General features: G+C 41.4%; 1 protein-coding gene across 2 annotated transcripts in view; it reads right to left on the bottom strand.

The window, feature by feature from the left end:
• Positions 1-10,030: 10,030 nt before the first annotated feature.
• The window catches only part of PHF24 (PHD finger protein 24), a 213,956-nt gene continuing 205,370 nt past the window's right edge, over positions 10,031-18,616 (bottom strand). For both annotated transcript variants that reach the window (XM_069748242.1, XM_069748250.1), the window contains exon 8: positions 10,031-10,750. In XM_069748242.1, the coding sequence (XP_069604343.1) occupies positions 10,654-10,750 (97 nt within the window). In that variant the 3' untranslated portion in view covers positions 10,031-10,653. The remainder of the gene's footprint in view (positions 10,751-18,616) is intronic.

Below are 18,616 nucleotides of genomic sequence, written 5' to 3'. Positions count from 1 at the left end.
GCAAATGCGAAGTTCACAATTTTGCTGAACTCTGGTTATAATCTTTCGTTCTTCTAATTACGGTAGCTTCCTTTCCTTTTGTATTTTATGTGTCTTACAGTATACTTTCCTCATAGTGCTAAACAGACATAAATTCCCAGACAGACTGTAAAAATACTAGATTTTTTCTAGTGTTGGTAAAATTACATTTCATCAGGGTGGATTTTTTTTTTTTTGAAGATGGAGCATTTTGTACAGATCACTGTAATTTAACTTATCGTTTTATAGATATGAACATAGCAGTTCATGATGCTTGCAGAAACATTGAGTTAACCCGTATCAAATGGAAGTAATGTGTTCAGACTCTAATAACAGTTCGTGATGTTTATCGCAAATGATGGGATGACTAGAAGCAGATGCAAATGATGGAAATCCCATGAAGCTGATAAGATTATGGAAACAGGATTGTGGTAATCTCCAAACAGCAATTGAACGTATTACAGAGTCAAAACAAGAATATGTCAAATTAAGTCCAGCTCAGCTGAAACAAGCGGTTTACACTGATTTCCTATGATAGAAGATTGCTTTCCTTCAATTTTAGTTGCATAGAGTGGGTTACTGGTGTGTTTCAGGTCTCAGTATAAGGGAAGAGTCAGACGGTCGTATAACTCAGAAGATGTTCACAACACAATGCTTGGGACTGGCCGTTGGCTCTCCTCACCCGAGCATGACAGCACATATTATGCAGCTGGGTCAGGAGACCCAACGGGCAGTCTGAGCATTGCGTTGTGATCCTGTCCCGAGTTTTACAGCTGTTTGACGGTTTCCTAATGTATACTAAGTAATCCCCAGTTGACAGCATCTCTATGACATACACGTAATTCATATTAACATTCATATTTGTTCACTAAGCAACCCTTCCAAACAAGTCATAATTGTGCAGTCCCTTTCTAATTGTACTTTCATCAACATGAACGTTTAACCTGATATGCCTTTAGAGTCTAAGTGGTAGCTCTTGGGATTTTTACAATTTCTCTGAGCATTGAACAATCTGACCTTGGGGTGAATATGCCGGTATGTCCACTCCTGTGAAAACTGTCAACTGTCTTGAATGTTTCAGAATAAAGAAATGGAGCGCACTCACTGGTCATCCGGTGCAGGTAACTTTATTCAAACACTGAAAAACATCTTCAACCGGACTAAACTGAAAACTAAAAGTGAAACGTTTTCCTGTTGGTGTTTTCGTTTTCCCCTCTCTAGTATTAGACCAACAGGAAAACGTTTCACTTTTAGTTTTCAGTTTAGTCCGGTTGATGGTTTCATACGGAGTGCTATAAGGAAAAACCGGCATATTCTCGAAAAGGATAGAGATCTTACAGGAATAGTCAAAAGAGGTCCTTTAATATCTAACAAACGCAGCACAAATTTAAGGGACGTTCTAGTGCGCAATAGATTACCCAGCGAAAGAAATAGTTGGTTGAATTCCTGTGCACCAAAGGGGAATCATCGTTGTGGACATTGTGCACATTGTAAATACCACTTAACGGGACGGTTTTTGAATATTGGTCCTATTAGACATGAAGTCAGTACATTTATATCTTGCAAAACAAAATACGTGGTATACGTGATATATTGTCCATGTGGACGTTTTTACATCGGAAAAACAATACGATGTTTATATATGCGTTTCCGTGAACACTGCAACACAATCACTACGGGCAAAGGAGTACCACGATTAATAGATCATGTTCGTGAGGTACATGGTGGAGATTCAAGTGTTTTGACATTTGCAGGCATAGAAAAAGTTACCCTACCCAAAAGATGGGGTGACTTACATAATATGCTATTAAGGAAAGAGGCAAGATGGATCATGCAAACGAATGCGATGGGCCCGCTAGGCTTTAACGACAGGGTCGACATGTCTATCTTCTTATAGTTGCTTTATATGAGGCATAACGCACTCGGATATTTGATAATAATTGTTAGTTTATAACATGTTGCCAGTGAGATGGGTAAGACGGTGTTATCTTTCTCTTAATATTTGTTATCTTCTGCTGTTAATTTGGTGTATTTTACTATGTTTTTAAGTATGTTTTAAGTGACTCGTCATGCAGTGAGGTGTGCTCAGCTCACAATGGGAGGAAGTTGGGGGGGAGGAGCAGGCGCTTCACCTTTCCCTATTTCTCCTGGCGTTTCTGACAACATTCTCACTGACCCGTTGAAGCGCCAGCCAGGTGCGAAACGGCCGTCGTCTAGCTTTGCCGCACTCTTTGTACAGCACCCCCGGTCGTGAAGATGTTTTTCACAGTGTTTGAATACAGTTACCTGCACCGGATGACCAGCGAGTGTGCTCCATTTCTTTATTCTGAGACTTTCACGTGGTTTTATCCAGAGGAGCACTGCACCCAGGATCTGACATCTTGGCCGATGAGACACAGGTGAGCGGTTCCCACTATATTCTTTTAGGCTGTAGTGTCGTCCGGCTGTATCCTTTACGTTTGCGTGTCTTGAATGTTTGTTTGCAAAAAAAAACTTTTCATTGTAACTTGAGGAAGATTGAACTCTAAATTGTTTGGAATTATGTCCCTTCGTTGAGTGATTGATGGGTAGCACCTAGTGATGAGTGAGTGTGCTTGGATATAGCATTATCTAAGTATGCTCAGGTCTTTTCCAGGTATTGCAGGGGCTCGAGTAATATGCTAGAGTCCCCACGGCTGCATGATTCACATCTGTTAGAAAGACACTGTTAGTCACATGCTGGGATTGCCTGCTTTTTTAGGCAATACCCTCATGTGTTGCAGCTGTTTAACAGCCTCGAATCATACAACCGTGGGGACTCAAGCTCACACATTATTCGGATAACATCAGAGCATGCTCGGATAATGCTATATATGCATGATTGATCATCACTAGTAGCAACAATTTCTTCTGTAAAACCAAGATGTCTTCCTCTTTGACAATGTGTTAACACATGCTGGAATGCTCTAGACCACAAGCTTATATAGAAGTGATCATACTTGCTGTTGAACAATTAAGGACATTCGATTAGCAGTTCCAGTCTGTTGCTTACTCTTTTAGATTCTATGGAAACAGTAAGGGTGTACTTAATTTTTTATACACAAATTTTTTACATCTCAAGAACAGGACCCGTGCTACTGACAACAGTCATGAGCCCTGTTCTTAAGGTATCATTTGTGGGTCTCGCATATTCTACACAATTTCTTTTGCACTTGTATTTTTTTGGTGGTCTACAAGGATAAAAATCAGGATTCATCATATGCCTGGTGCATCAAGGCATGGAATCTACAAAACCTATGGAGGTGTTGTGAAGCTATGGGGTGCAGCCTCTATGAATTGGACTTTTCCAACATGTCCCACAGGTGAGGAATTTGGAAGCAAAAACTACACCTTGTTGGGTTGCTCAAACTTTTGGAAACAATTTTTGCAGTGTGGCATGAACATTACCTGTTGGAAGAGGTGACTGCTATTATGGAATACCTGTGCCACAAAGGGATGTGATTGGTCTACAATAATGTTTAGAAACCCAAGATTTCACAACAGAATATTGTTCCATCACACTGCTTCCACTGCTTTGGCTTCTTCCCATAGTGATCCTGTTGCCACTTCTTCCCCAATAAGTGATGAACATGCACCCGGTCGTCCACATGCCGTAAAAGAAAATGTGAATCATAAAATCAGGCTACCTTCTTTGTTTGCTCCATAGTCCAGTGTTGATGCTCTTGTTAGAACTATTGGTACTTGTGTCGGTAGCAAGTGAATAACCTAGACACTATGACAAACCATTGTTTAGACAAGCTGCAATGCTCTGTATTTATGATTTTTCAACAATTTGTGCTGCACGATATCTTCTGTGAAATCAGACCAGATAGGCTAACCTTTGCTTGCCGATTTCCAGAGTGTTCTTCCATTGTTGTCATTTGTCAAGAATAAACCACCTTGTATTGAGCGCAACCTTCTAGACCTGACATTTTGGAGATGTTCTGACCCAGACCTGTCGTCTATTTGTCACAATTTAGGGTTGTCAATGTCGCTTAAACCATTACACTAGCTACATTTTCTAGATTCCAAAAAATCAACTTGAAGAAAGGCTGCTTAAATGTTCCATCCTTTAACAGGTGCCTTTGTAATGCGATGATACAGTATAATCAATGTTTTTCATTTCACCTGTCGGTGGTTTTTCGGCTATGGCTGCTTAGTTTATATAATCAAAGTTCCACACAGAAATGCCGAGCTCCCAGACATTTGTTTTCCTTTAGACAGCACATAATAAAATTCTCTTGACTTGTAAATCACTACTATGGATACGCACTACATACAGATCCATACATACAAAGGAGCAGGCTTTCGGTTCATTTGACAATGGCAGGAGCAATGATAGGGAGTGAGTGAAAGGAAATTACACCTTATATTATTCTGGCAGTATGCTGCTAAAGAACTACCCATCTGATTTAAAAAAAAAAAAAAAAAAAAAAAGATAAAAAATTACAAAACATGAAAACTAAACAACTTTGAGGACTTGTATATGACTCGCGTATTCATGCAATTAATTTTTGACCAAGGTATGAAAAAGTGTTACTCACCTGTCCTGGCACAAGAGCTGGCCCTTGATTCTTTTCCCTAGGGCTAGATCTCTAGGAAAAATTCCACACTGGGTTACTGCTGTGACTCGACAGCTGCCTTTGATATCATCACTCAAGGTCTTTTAATGACGACTCAGACAGCCCTGGGCCGAGTATTCAGTAAGCTTTGCATGAAGTTCCTCATGTATTTTTGGAGTTTGCCTCACCATCCATTTCTTCAGCAATGTCCTGCTTGTTTATCAGCTATCTACAATAACTTCCTCATACCTGTCATTAACCATTTGTCTGCTGTAAGCATAATAAACTGGTATCTGCGATACTGGTGCATTTCATACTAAAAACATTGCTTCAACTTTGCGTAATCACCTCTGTAAGCAAGTATTCATTTGCTGCTCATCACTTCTGCTTGTGGTTAACATTTTGTTTGCTTTTTGTTTATGTCTCTGCCATTGACTTTTTGTCTACTGATAGCTTACACCTCTACCCTTTACCATTTGTTTGCTGCAAATCCTGGACTGACTGTACATCTACAGTTCTTGTATACATTTACAGTTCTTGTGTATATCAATAGCTCTTGGTCCACTCCGCTTGTCTCCCGTTTGACCTTTATACCTCACTGTCCTGATCCTCGCTAATCCACATTTGTTTCGGCAAATTCTGTCCATTGTGCCACTGCATTCGCTCCATGTTGCTCACTCCGACCTTTGGGTTAGAGAATCCACGTCGCCAAATTAGCCAAAGACAGAGAGGAAGGCAGCAAAACCATGTCTTTCTACAGGTTTTCCTTGAAAGAACTTTAAGGCTATGTGCACACGATGCGGATTTGCTGCGGATCCACAGTGGATTTTTCCGCACAGAAACGCTGCAGATCCGCACTGTGATGTACAGTACAATGTTATTCAATGGGATAAAAAAAAAGCTGTGCAGACGGTGCAGAAAAAGGAGTTCCGAGTTGCTGCGGAATTCAAAGAAGTGCATGTCACTTCTTTTGTGCGGATCTGCAGCGTTTCTGCACCCCTCCATGATAAAAATCCGCAGTGGCAAAAACCGCAGAAAATCCGCATCAATTCCGCATAAAAACTGCGGTAAATCCGTGGCTGCGGATTCTGCCAGGAGATGCGGATTTTGTGCAGAAAATTCTGCACCTCTTTTCCTACGTGTGCACATAGCCTTAGGGTAAGGTATAGGAAGATACCTTGAATTGAGCTCCTTGGTTAATTCAGGAGAAACTCTACAAATAGGCTCTGTATTTTGGTAACAAGTGATTCATTTATCATCCGTTTAATCGGATCCATGGATAAATGTACAATAAATGTGCATAAATCAGGAAAACAAACAGCGACAAACATCTCTGTGCTTCTCATAAGGCTGAATTATATTGTAAAATATACAGTAGAGATTCATCTACAGAAAATCTAGTGCTGCTGACTCATTGTAACAACCCAGATACATCATGATTGCTACACATTGTACAGAAAAGCATCAGAGAATTTACATCAGTTTACAGGGAGCATCTTTTTAAAGCACAGTCTGTTGTGGAGTTCATTTCTATACTGACATACCATCGTAAGGTCAGATGGACACGTTCCAGTTTCCATTGAAAAGAACATTCCATTACTTTGTTCTTGGAATCAATAGAAACAGGAAAATGTGTGAAAACATGGCCTACCTTTATACATCAGTGTGAGTGGGACATCAGGTGATGTCCTGCATCGCATCTACAGTACAATATGTATGGAACAATTTGGAACACATATTTGGTTGATATTATTTATAAATGGCACCTAAAGGTGTTGATCACACAAAAAAATGGCATTGAAACTTGAATATAACCTTGGTGACTACGCTTACTTTCTCTGTCAAACAATATAATTTGAATGGGATGATACACCACATGTGTGCCCGCACTCCTTTAAAATGGGGGGCTACAAGACCCCATGGTGAGACCCCAAGTCAAACAGAAATATATGTTTTGGTTCTGGAAATACCTATTTTAGAGTTAAATGGAACCTGTCAACCCCAAAAACAAAGGTGAGCTAAGCCCACCAGCATCAGGGGCTTATCTACAGAATTCTGTAATGCTGTAAATAAGCCCCTGATGTATCCTGAAAGATGAGAAAAAGAGGTTAGATTATACTCACCTGGGCGAGCGGTCCAATTCGATGGGCGTCACGGTCCGGGGCCTCCCATCTTCTTACAATGACGTTCTCTTCTTGTCTTCACGCTGCGGCTCCGGCGCAGACATACTTTGTCTGCACTGTTGAGGGCAGAGCAAAGTACTGCAGTGCGCAAGCGCCGGGCCTCTCTGACCTTTCCCAGTGCCTGCGCACTGCAGTATATTGCTCTGCCCTCAACAGGGCAGACAAAGTACTCCTGCACCGGAGCCGCAGCGTGAAGACAAGAAGAGGACGTCATCGTTAGAAGATGGAAGACCCAGGACCGGACCGCGATAGACATCGGACCGGATCGCAGCGGGAACACCCCTGGGTGAGTATAATCTAACCTCTTTTTCTCATCTTTCAGGACACATCGGGGGCTTATCTACAGCGTTACAGAATGCTGTAGATAAGCCCCTGATGCCGGTGGGCTTAGCTCAACTTTGATTTTGGGGATGACAGGTTGGCTTTAAAGGGGTTGTCTAATTTTCAATTGCACCCCTTCTTTGCATCAATGCTTCCTGCTCAGAGGGGGCGGTGAACTCCTGAAGATTGACTATTCAGACCAGGAGTGCATTCATACTCCTTGTCAATGGTTTCCTGTTCAAACTGGAGGCAGCTTTGAGGAAAAAGTGTGGGGGCTACAAATCTGGCCAGCTTTAAAGCTGTGTTTACAATATCTATAACAAAGGACATTTGGGCACTGCACTCCTTGGCTTGGAGACCATAGACTGTAGAGGCGACCATTACCCTAGGCAATGAGCAGTAAACTATAGAATTAAAAATTGTACCGTCCTTTTGTACAAGCATTTTGCAATTGTATCCATTTAGCTAATTTCTTACCATATTTCTAAAAGAAATAAAAAACTACGGTAAATGGTTGTGATCTGGTATAACCAAATACTCCTTGTTTACGCGTGCACTTCATTTCAACGCTCTATGCTGCCCAACAGTGAACACGTGTCTGTAGCACTCAAGATGCCATCCGTCCCGAGTTTCACCCATGTTACCACCACCTCAGGGGCAGAACAATGTCAAAACCAAATTAGCAGTTACACACAGGCGGGAGAAGTGAACACAGTTGGGGTAAACCAGGAATGCAGTTGGGTGGGTAAGTCACGTGCCAATTACTCTAAAGGTACCGTCACACTAGACGATATCGCTAGCGATCCGTGACGTTGCAGCGTCCTGGCTAGCGATATCGTCCAGTGTGACAGGCAGCAGCGATCAGGCCCCTGCTGTGCTGTCGCTGGTCGGGGAAGAAAGTCCAGAACTTTATTTGGTCGCTGGACTCCCCGCAGACATCGCTGAATCGGCGTGTGTGACACCGATTCAGCGATGTCTTCACTGGTAACCAGGGTAAACATCGGGTTACTAAGCGCAGGGCCGCGCTTAGTAACCCGATGTTTACCCTGGTTACCATCCTAAAAGTAAAAAAAAACAAACACTACATACTTACCTACAGCTGTCTGTCCTCCAGCGCTGTGCTCTGCTCTCCTCCTGTACTGGCTGTGAGCGTCGGTCAGCCGGAAAGCAGAGCGGTGACGTCACCGCTCTGCTTTCCGGCCGCTGTGCTCACACAGACAGTACAGGAGGAGTGCAGAGCACAGCGCTGGAGGACAGACGGCTGTAGGTAAATATGTACTGTTTGGTTTTTTTTACTTTTAGGATGGTAACCAGGGTAAACATCGGGTTACTAAGCGCGGCCCTGCGCTTAGTAACCCGATGTTTACCCTGGTTACCGGCATCGTTGGTCGCTGGAGAGCTGTCTGTGTGACAGCTCTCCAGCGACCAAACAGCGACGCTGCAGCGATCCGGATCGTTGTCGGTATCGCTGCAGCGTCGCTAAGTGTGACGGTACCTTAAAGTCTCTCCTGGAAAGACCTCACTTCAGAAGTTCTATGCAAATACTGGGAATACAAGGAGGAGATCTTATCTGAAGGTTTCAGAAGTCAAAATGCAGTTCTGCAGCACAATACAGTCTGTAACTCAATATAAGATACTTGATGTAATGCATTTCCAAAATAGTTTTTTTTCTTTTTTTCTGTAGATTAGGCTCTACTCACACTGAGTTCATAAAGGAAAGTGTTTGAAATATATGTTGGGATATCTTTTTGCCTTTTTACAACAGACGTCAATCACAGATGTAAGCAACTGCAAAAGTTTATAGGCAAAACTGCAGTGTACACCAAATGTTATGTTTAAAGCAGTGTAAATAGGGCCTTACTTATATATATATATATATATATATATACACGTATATATGCAGTATATAAACCATAAAGTTGTGTTCTGCGGTGGACATGCGCTTTGATGTAAATAAATGATGAATTATGCCTTTACAGTACGCATCTTGTAAATTAGTATTCCACTTGCTCATTCAGTGGGATGCAAATAATATAAACTAATTCAAAATAGACCAATTAATATTAGTTGAAAGGTCAGTGTCAGGCAGATGCTGCAAGGGCCTATAACATTTTGGGATCCATACAGTAACAGCACAAACGCACACAATGCAAATAATTTATGTCTAACACATCATTTACGTGGTCACTTATGGGCGAAAGCATTGATTTATCGGATTTTAAATGATTTAAGATTTGGCATTAATCAATTCTTCCATTCTCATGGCTTAGTGCTTTTTAAATAATGTAATGGGATTTTATTTATACTTTGTACTTCTGCTCCCGATTGCAATATACAGTAACAATTTGTGGTTTTTGATAAAATCAAAAGTGATAAATTATTACATAAAATGTCTAGAATAGACCCTGTAACTTTGCAGGTAGGTAAGTAAAGTCTACTGCACACACTCACAAAAACACATCCATATAGGGGCCACATATACCATGATACTGGCACCCTAACACCTAACAGTACATTCCGTCATCCATCAATTTGCCTTCCAAAACACACATGTCTGATTGTCTCCAAATTTTGGCTTTCAATTTATATTTTTTTTTCTGTTGTGACGGGCTTTAAAAAAATAAATACTTTAACTTTTTGCCTTGCTAAGCAAAAAAAAAATTTGCAAAGAACTGCACTAAACATTTACACAATACATTTGCCCAAATTAAATCTCTTAGAGATACACTGTCTAGAGATGAAATGTTTTTTTGACAGCATTCCGTGTGGTCAGACAGAGTATTGCAAGTAGAATCTCCATTGAGAAATTGAGATTTTTTTTTATAAATTCAGGTCATCTACATTGATTTAACCAAATGATGTGTTAACCTACCTTTCTTATTTATGAAGGAGCTTCTCAATTTCGATATAAGCTAAAATGGTGAAGAATTAGGCGATTTTTCCTATAGTTTAATTATGCAATGGCAGATAATCTTACCAAATTACTAATGGTTCAACTACAATCTTGTAATAAAACCTCTAAAGTATCTAAAAGTGTCTGAACAAACTATTGTGAACTCGAAAAACATTTTGCTGCAAGCAATTACCAGTTCATAGACAAATGGTTTCATGATTCCAAAGTTCTAACCAAAGGCCATGACGTCACCTTCATTGGCACATTCTTGACACCGGTCCTTTGCAAATTAGGACTTTGTCATCTCTACATCCTTCCTCTTGGAGTAAATAAATAATTAATGAGATACATTGGTCTTGAGGTCAAAGCTGTAGAAGGGGTGACAATGCTTCAGGAGATCCTTCAGGGTGTGGAACCAATGTCATCAGTAAGAACGTCTAAGTGGTCAACTAGTAAAAATATAAAGTCATTTGTAAAAGGGCTCATTGGGGAAGACATCTATGTATAGGGCTAATAAAACTGGCGTGTTAGCTCAGCTACAAGGTGGCATCTTCCAGTAGCCAAAAATCCATCTTTCTTCTTCCGGTGACTCATGCAGTCAGCAGTTGTCGGGGACCTGTTAGTCAAGTCTGTAGACCAGAGCAGAGTTTCTGCTGGCTTAGATCGATGGCTTCAGGTGGATGGCAGAACTGTTTGGTCGTGCAGCAAGAATAAAAAGAACATTCTCCCTCAAGAAGGCATCCCAGTTCACCTGTCTGCAAGAGACATGTCAATTAATTCAAAGAACAATTCACTGCACTATTAAAATAAAATTGTATACAGTACAGACCAAAAGTTTGGACACACCTTCTCATTTAAAGATTTTTCTGTATTTTCATGACTATGAAAATTGTACATTCACACGGAAGGCATCAAAACTATTAATTAACACATGTGGAATTATATACCGTATATACTAGAGTATAAGCCGACCCGACTATAAGCCGACCCTCTTAATTTTGCCACAAAAAACTGGGAAACTTAATGACTCGAGTATAAGCCTCGGGTAGAAAATGCAGCAGCTACCGGTAAAAGTAAAAATAGATACCAATAAAAGTAAAATTAATTGAGACATCAGTAGGTTAAGTGTTATTGAATATCCATATTGAATCAGGAGCCCCAAATAATGCTCCATACAGTTTATGATGGGTCCCATAAGATGCTCCATATTAAAATATGCCCAATATAATCCTGCATAAAGGTTAATAATGGCCCCATAAGATGCTCCATAAACACATTTGCCCAATATAATGCTGCACAAATGTTGATTTTGGCCCCATAAGATGCTCCATAGAGATATTTGCCCCATATAATATAGTAACATAGTATCATAGTTAGTAAGGCCAAAAAAAGACATTTGTCCATCCAGTTCAGCCTATATTCCATCATAATAAATCCCCAGATCTACGTACTTCTACAGAACCTAATAATTGTATGTTACAATATTGTTCTGCTCCAGGAAGACATCCAGGCCTCTCTTGAACCCCTCGACTGAGTTCGCCATCACCACCTCGTCAGGCAAGCAATTCCAGATTCCCACTGCCCTAACAGTAAAGAATCCTCTTCTATGTTGGTGGAAAAACCTTCTCTCCTCCAGACGCAAAGAATGCCCCCTTGTGCCCGTCACCTTCCTTGGTATAAACAGATCCTCAGCGAGATATTTGTATTGTTCCCTTATATACTTATACATGGTTATTAGATCGCCCCTCAGTCGTCTTTTTTCTATCTGGGTATTGTAGTTCTCCCATCCCCTTTATTAATTTTGTTGCCCTCCTTTGTACTCTCTCTAGTTCCATTATATCCTTCCTGAGCACCGGTGCCCAAAACTGGACACAGTACTCCATGTGCGGTCTAACTAGGGATTTGTACAGAGGCAGTATAATGCTCTCATCATGTGTATCCAGACCTCTTTTAATGCACCCCATGATCCTGTTTGCCTTGGCAGCTGCTGCCTGGCACTGGCTGTTCCAGGTAAGTTTATCATTAACTAGGATCCCCAAGTCCTTCTCCCTGTCAGATTTACCCAGTGGTTTCCCATTCAGTGTGTAATGGTGATATTGATTCCTTCTTCCCATGTGTATAACCTTACATTTATCATTGTTAAACCTCATCTTCCACCTTTCAGCCCAAGTTTCCAACTTATCCAGATCCATCTGTAGCAGAATACTATCTTCTCTTGTATTAACTGCTTTACATAGTTTTGTATCATCTGCAAATATCGATATTTTACTGTGTAAACCTTCTACCAGATCATTAATGAATATGTTGAAGAGAACAGGTCCCAATACCGACCCCTGCGGTACCCCACTGGTCACAGCGACCCAGTTAGAGACTATACCATTTATAACCACCCTCTGCTTTCTATCACTAAGCCAGTTACTAACCCATTTACACACATTTTCCCCCAGACCAAGCATTCTCATTTTGTGTACCAACCTCTTGTGCGGCACGGTATCAAACGCTTTGGAAAAATCGAGATATACCACGTCCAATGACTCACCGTGGTCCAGCCTATAGCTTACCTCTTCATAAAAACTGATTAGATTGGTTTGACAGGAGCGATTTCTCATAAACCCATGCTGATATGGAGTTAAACAGTTATTCTCATTGAGATAATCCAGAATAACATCCCTCAGAAACCCTTCAAATATTTTACCAACAATAGAGGTTAGACTTACTGGCCTATAAATTCCAGGTTAACTTTTAGAGCCCTTTTTGAATATTGGCACCACATTTGCTATGCGCCAGTCCTGCGGAACAGACCCCGTCGCTATAGAGTCCCTAAAAATAAGAAATAATGGTTTATCTATTACATTACTTTGTTCTCTTAGTACTCATGGGTGTATGCCATCCGGACCCGGAGATTTATCTATTTTAATCTTATTTAGCCGGTTTCGCACCTCTTCTTGGGTTAGATTGGTGACCCTTAATATAGAGTTTTCATTGTTTCTTGGGATTTCACCTAGCATTTCATTTTCCACTGTGAATACCGTGGAGAAGAAGGTGTTTAATATGTTAGCTTTTTCCTCGTCATCTACAACCATTCTTTCCTCACTATTTTTTAAGGGGCCTACATTTTCAGTTTTTATTAACAGTTTGGGAATAGTTTTACTCTCCTTAGCAATGTGCTTCTGTTTCCTTTTTGGCAGCTTTAATTAGTTTTTTAGATAAAGTATTTTTCTCCCTATAGCTTTTTAGAGCTTCAATGGTGCCATCCTGCTTTAGTAGTGCAAATGCTTTCTTTTTACTGTTAATTGCCTGTCTTACTTCTTTGTTTAGCCACATTGGGTTTTTCCTATTTCTAGTCCTTTTATTCCCACAAGGTATAAACCGCTTACACTGCCTATTTAGGATGTTCTTAAAAACATTTCCCATTTATTATCTGTATTCTTATTTCTGAGGATATTGTCCCAGTCTACCAGATTAAGGGCATCTCTAAGCTGGTCAAACTTTGCCTTCCTAAAGTTCAGTGTTTTTGTGACTCCCTGACAAGTCCCCCTAGTGAAAGCCAGGTGAAACTGTACAATATTGTGGTCGCTATTTCCTAGATGCCCGACCACCTGCAGATTTGTTATTCTGTCAGGTCTATTAGATAGTATTAGGTCTAAAAGTGCTGCTCCTCTGGTTGGATTCTGCACCAAATGTGAAAGATAATTTTTCTTGGTTATTAGCAGAAACCTGTTGCCTTTATGGGTTTCACAGATTTCTGTTTCCCAGTTAATATTCGGGTAGTTAAAGTCCCCCATAACCAGGACCTCATTATGGGTTGCAGCTTCATCTATCTGCTTTAGAAGTAGACTTTCCATGGTTTCTGTTATATTTGGGGGTTTGTAACAGACCCCAATAAGAATTTTGTTACCATTTTTCCCTCCATGAATTTCGACCCATATGGACTCGACATCCTCATTCCCTTCGCTAATATCCTCCCTTAAAGTGGACTTTAGACAAGACTTTACATAGAGACAAACCCCTCCTCCTCTCCTATTTTTACGATCCTTTCTAAACAGACTGTAACCCTGTAAGTTAACTGCCCAGTCATAGCTTTCATCTAACCATGTCTCGGTTATTCCCACTATGTCAAAGTTACCTGTAGATATTTCTGCTTCTAGTTCTTCCATCTTGTTTGTCAGGCTTCTGGCGTTTGCGAGCATGCAGTTTAGAGGATTTTGTTTTGTTCCAATCTCCTCGCTGTGGATTGTTTTAGAAATGTTCTTACCTCCCTTCTGAGTATGTTTTCCTGGTTCTTCTTTGTTCGAGTCTAATGTTTTTCTTCCCGTCCCCTCTTCTTCTAGTTTAACGCTCTCCTGATGAGTGTAGCGAGTCTTCGGGCGAATGTGTGTTTCCCAGGTTTGTTGAGGTGTAGTCCGTCTCTGGCGAGGAGTCCATCGTACAAGTAATTCACACCGTGGTCCAGGAATCCGAATCCTTGTTGTCTGCACCATCGTCTTAGCCAGTTGTTCGCATCAAGGATCCTGTCTCCTGGTGCCATGCCCGTCTACTGGAAGGATAGAAGAAAAAACTACCTGTGCATCCAGTTCCTTTACTTTCTTCCCCAACTCTTCAAAGTCCTTGCAGATTGTCGGTAGGTCCTTTGTTATGAAAGGTAATTCAGTACCACAATGGACATAGAGGTCAGCGCACATACAGTGACCTGGCAATAACCCAAAAAACAAGAACGAGCTCTGAGACGTGGGAACTCTGTTGACCGCAATCCCTAATCCTCTCCAACCACACTAAAGGCAGCTGTGGATTGCGCCTAACGCTCCCTATGCAACTCGGCACGGCCTGAGAAACTAGCTAGCCTGAAGATAGAAAATAAGCCTACCTTGCCTCAGAGAAATACCCCAAAGGAAAAGGCAGCCCCCACATATAATGACTGTGAGTTAAGATGAAAAGACAAACGTAGAGATGAAATAGATTAAGAGATTAATAGATTAAGCAAAGTGAGGCCCAACTTTCTGAACAGAGCGAGGATAGGAAAGGTAACTTTGCGGTCAACACAAAACCCTACAAAAAGCACGCAAAGGGGGCAAAAAGACCCTCCGTACCGAACTAACGGCACGGAGGTACACCCTCTGCGTCCCAGAGCTTCCAGCAAGCAGTAAAAAACAAATTGACAAGCTGGACAGAAAAAAACAGCAAACAAATAGCAAAGAGGAACTTAGCTATGCAGAGCAGCAGGCCACAGGAACGATCCAGGAGGAAACAGGTCCAATACTAGAACATTGACTGGAGGCCAGGATCAAAGCACTAAGTGGAGTTAAATAGAGCAGCACCTAACGACTTCACCACATCACCTGAGGAAGGAAACTCAGAAGCCGCAGTACCACTTTCCTCCACCAACGGAAGCTCACAGAGAGAACCAGCCGAAGTACCACTTGTGACCACAGGAGGGAGCTCTGCCACAGAATTCACAACAGTCCTTCCTTGCCGTGTCATTGGTGCCAACATGTATCAGAAGAAATGGGTGGACGTCCTTGGAGCTGAAGAGCTTTGGTATCCCATCGGTCACATCCTTGATCATCGCACCTGGAAGGCAGCATACTTCTCTTGCGGTTATGTCCAGTCTGCCAATGGCTGCTTCTGTGCCTCTCAGTAGTGAGTCTCCCACCACCACCACTCTTCGTTGCTTCTTGGCTGTACTTTTTGCTGTCACTTGTTGCTGTGTGCCCTTTTCTTTTTTGCTTGCTGGTATTGCTTCATCCTTAGGTGTGCCATTTTCATCCTCTACAAAGATTTGATATCGGTTCTTCAGTTGTGGGGTTGGTGATTTCTCCATGGTCTTCTTGCTTCTTTTGGTCACATGCTTCCAGTCATCTGCTTTTGGAGGTTCTCTGACACTTTTTTCACCTTCTGTGACCAGTAGAGATGCTTCTGTTCTGTCTAGGAAGTCTTCATTCTCTTTGATGCTGCACAAACCTTGATTATGGCCCCATAAGAAACTCCATACAGACACTTGCCCCATATAATGCTCCACAAATGTTAATTATGGCCAAATAGGATGCTCCATAAAGATATTTGCCCCATATAATCCTGCACAAACGTTGATTATGACCCATACAGACACTTGCCCCATATAGTGCTGCACAAACGTTGATTATGGCCCCATACAGACACTTGCCCCATATAGTGCTGCACAAACATTGATTATGGCCCCATACAGACACTTGCCCCATGTAGTGCTGCACAAACGTTATGGCCCCATAAGATGCCCCATACAGACACTTGCCCCATTTGCTGTTGCTGCAATAAAAAAAAAAAAAATCACACTCACCTCTCGTCGCTCAGGCCCTCGGCACTTTCAATATTCACCTGACTTCGTTCCGGCGCCGCTCCATTTTCAGCATCTTTTGCACTGACGTTCAGGCAGGGGGTGCGCACTAACCACGTCACCGCGCCCTCTGACCTGAGCGTCACTGCAGAAGACGCTGAAGACGGAGCGGCGCCGGAACGAGGAGAAGGTGAATATCGCGCAGCGCTCCCCTCCCCGTTATACTCACCTGCATAGTCATGAAAATACAGACAAATCTTTAAATGAGAAGGTGTGTCCAAACTTTTGGTCTGTAACGTATATCTCGTTAAAGAGGTTGTTTACACATCTACTTATCATACGTCTTACGTTATCTTAAAGCTAGAGCGACATGGCAACTTTGGCCGTAACAGGTGGCACAGCCAATGATCACGGTACACTGCTGTAACATCACAGCCTGATGCAAGTGAATGGGACACAATGTAAAGCTGCAAGCAAGTTGCCAAAATTTGGAAATAGTTCGATTTTAGGTAACTTGCTTGCTGAGGTCTCGGTACAATGCGGATAGCAATGCGATCCCATTCACTTGCATTATGCTGCAATGTAGCAACAGTGTGCAGCGATCTTTAGCAGCACAGTCTGTTTAGGGGCCAAATTTAAAGGTGTAGCTCATGCTAAAGTGGTAAAGGAAAGTTGTTTTTTTCTAGAAACTGCGCCACTTTTATCTATAAACTCTTCAAGGTGGCACAATTCAGAGAATCTGTGCAGCTCAACAAAAGTCTTGGAGATAGGAGTAAAAAAAGCATAGCTTTCCTATACAGAAAGTCAGCTTGGGATGTCAAATGGACACTTCTTGGGCATAATTTAGGTCCACAGGGGTCTCAGGACACATTTGTCATATGAAAAAAGGTGTATAAGGACATACTTAAATCTGTGGATGTTGGGAATTCATCTGACTGTTTTTGGTAGCGCATTCGAGAAAAATGGTGCAGCTAAAAAAAAGTCTTGGAGATAGGAGGAAAAATGGCAATGCTTTCCCATACAGTAAATCAACCTGTCAGATATTTTATGAATAGTCCATGGGCATCAGTTACGCCCGTTGGGTTACGAGGACATATCTGTCATAAATCTATAGTCAATCTATATTTCTTCCTCTTTCTCAGCTTTGATAAAGACGTTCCTCTTTTATGTTGACAATTATCATTTTATTTTATGGTTTTATCTTGGCTGCCAAATCTAGCAATGTTCTCAGCTCAAGTTGTAATTTCCGTCAGGCAGATTTTTATTAGATGTATAATTTAGGCGTAGTAAGGTCTTTAAACATTTTAACACACGGTAATAAATTAAGGCTGAGTCTGCAACCAGACATAGTAATTACAGTGAAAAGTAACAAAACTGGTGAAAATTAGATGTTAAATGCTATTTAATGATACTGGATCATTGGAAATAATTTATGCGAATGCAGCGGGAATTTGTCCTGTGATTTATGGGCTCCGTTGAAAGTTCTCTGCAAAATCTTACTATACAAATCACTCTAATTCACTAATTTATTGCCGATTTTGGTGCAATTATTAATGGCACTCTGTCAGTTGGTTTTTGCTATGCAACCTGACAGCAGCACAATGTAGGGCCAGTAAACCGGATTCCAGTGATGTGTAACTTAGTTTACTGGGTTGTTATAGAATCATAGTTTTCTCTGCTGCAGATCTAGCAGAGATCTGGATGCTGATCCCTGTATAACCCCGCCCACACCACCGATTGGCAGCTTTCTATTTAGTGCATAGGGATAGAAAGCTGGTGGGTGGGGGCATGGTTGGACTAGGAGGCACGGGACACCGAGTCCTGTAATGATAATCTTCTATTGATAAAACATTTCTTGTATTGAAACTACAAAACACAGTCCAGCAAGTGACACATCCCTGCAATCAGGTTCTCACCCTGTACATCATGCTGTTGTCAGATTACATAGCAGAAACTCGCAGACAGATTCCCTTTAAAGTAAATAAGGAATAGCATGAATGATACCATTAATTAATAGATGTAAAGCAAAATGGGAGCATCACTTTTTGATAATTTGTTATCCTATGCTTTTACAATTAAATGCACAACTGAAGAAGATACAAGCAGTTTAGCCATACTGGTCTGGAGATCGTGCTGGGACTTCTTGCTGAGATAGAGGATGAAAGAGCCGACTTGTTTAGGAGCCGGACACAGAGTTGTTCTCAGCAATTATTTGGCATAAAATCCATAGGAATAACTCAAAATATGTCAAGATTATGTCTAAAGAATCATAACTAACATCTGGACATGCTGCTCTACATTGTGATCTGAA

The sequence above is a fragment of the Ranitomeya imitator genome, chromosome 1 (assembly GCF_032444005.1).
Source record: "Ranitomeya imitator isolate aRanImi1 chromosome 1, aRanImi1.pri, whole genome shotgun sequence".
Classification (NCBI taxonomy): domain Eukaryota; kingdom Metazoa; phylum Chordata; class Amphibia; order Anura; family Dendrobatidae; genus Ranitomeya; species Ranitomeya imitator.
The sequence above is the reverse complement of the archived record's forward strand: the minus strand, read 5'-3'. Positions and strand labels throughout refer to the sequence as shown.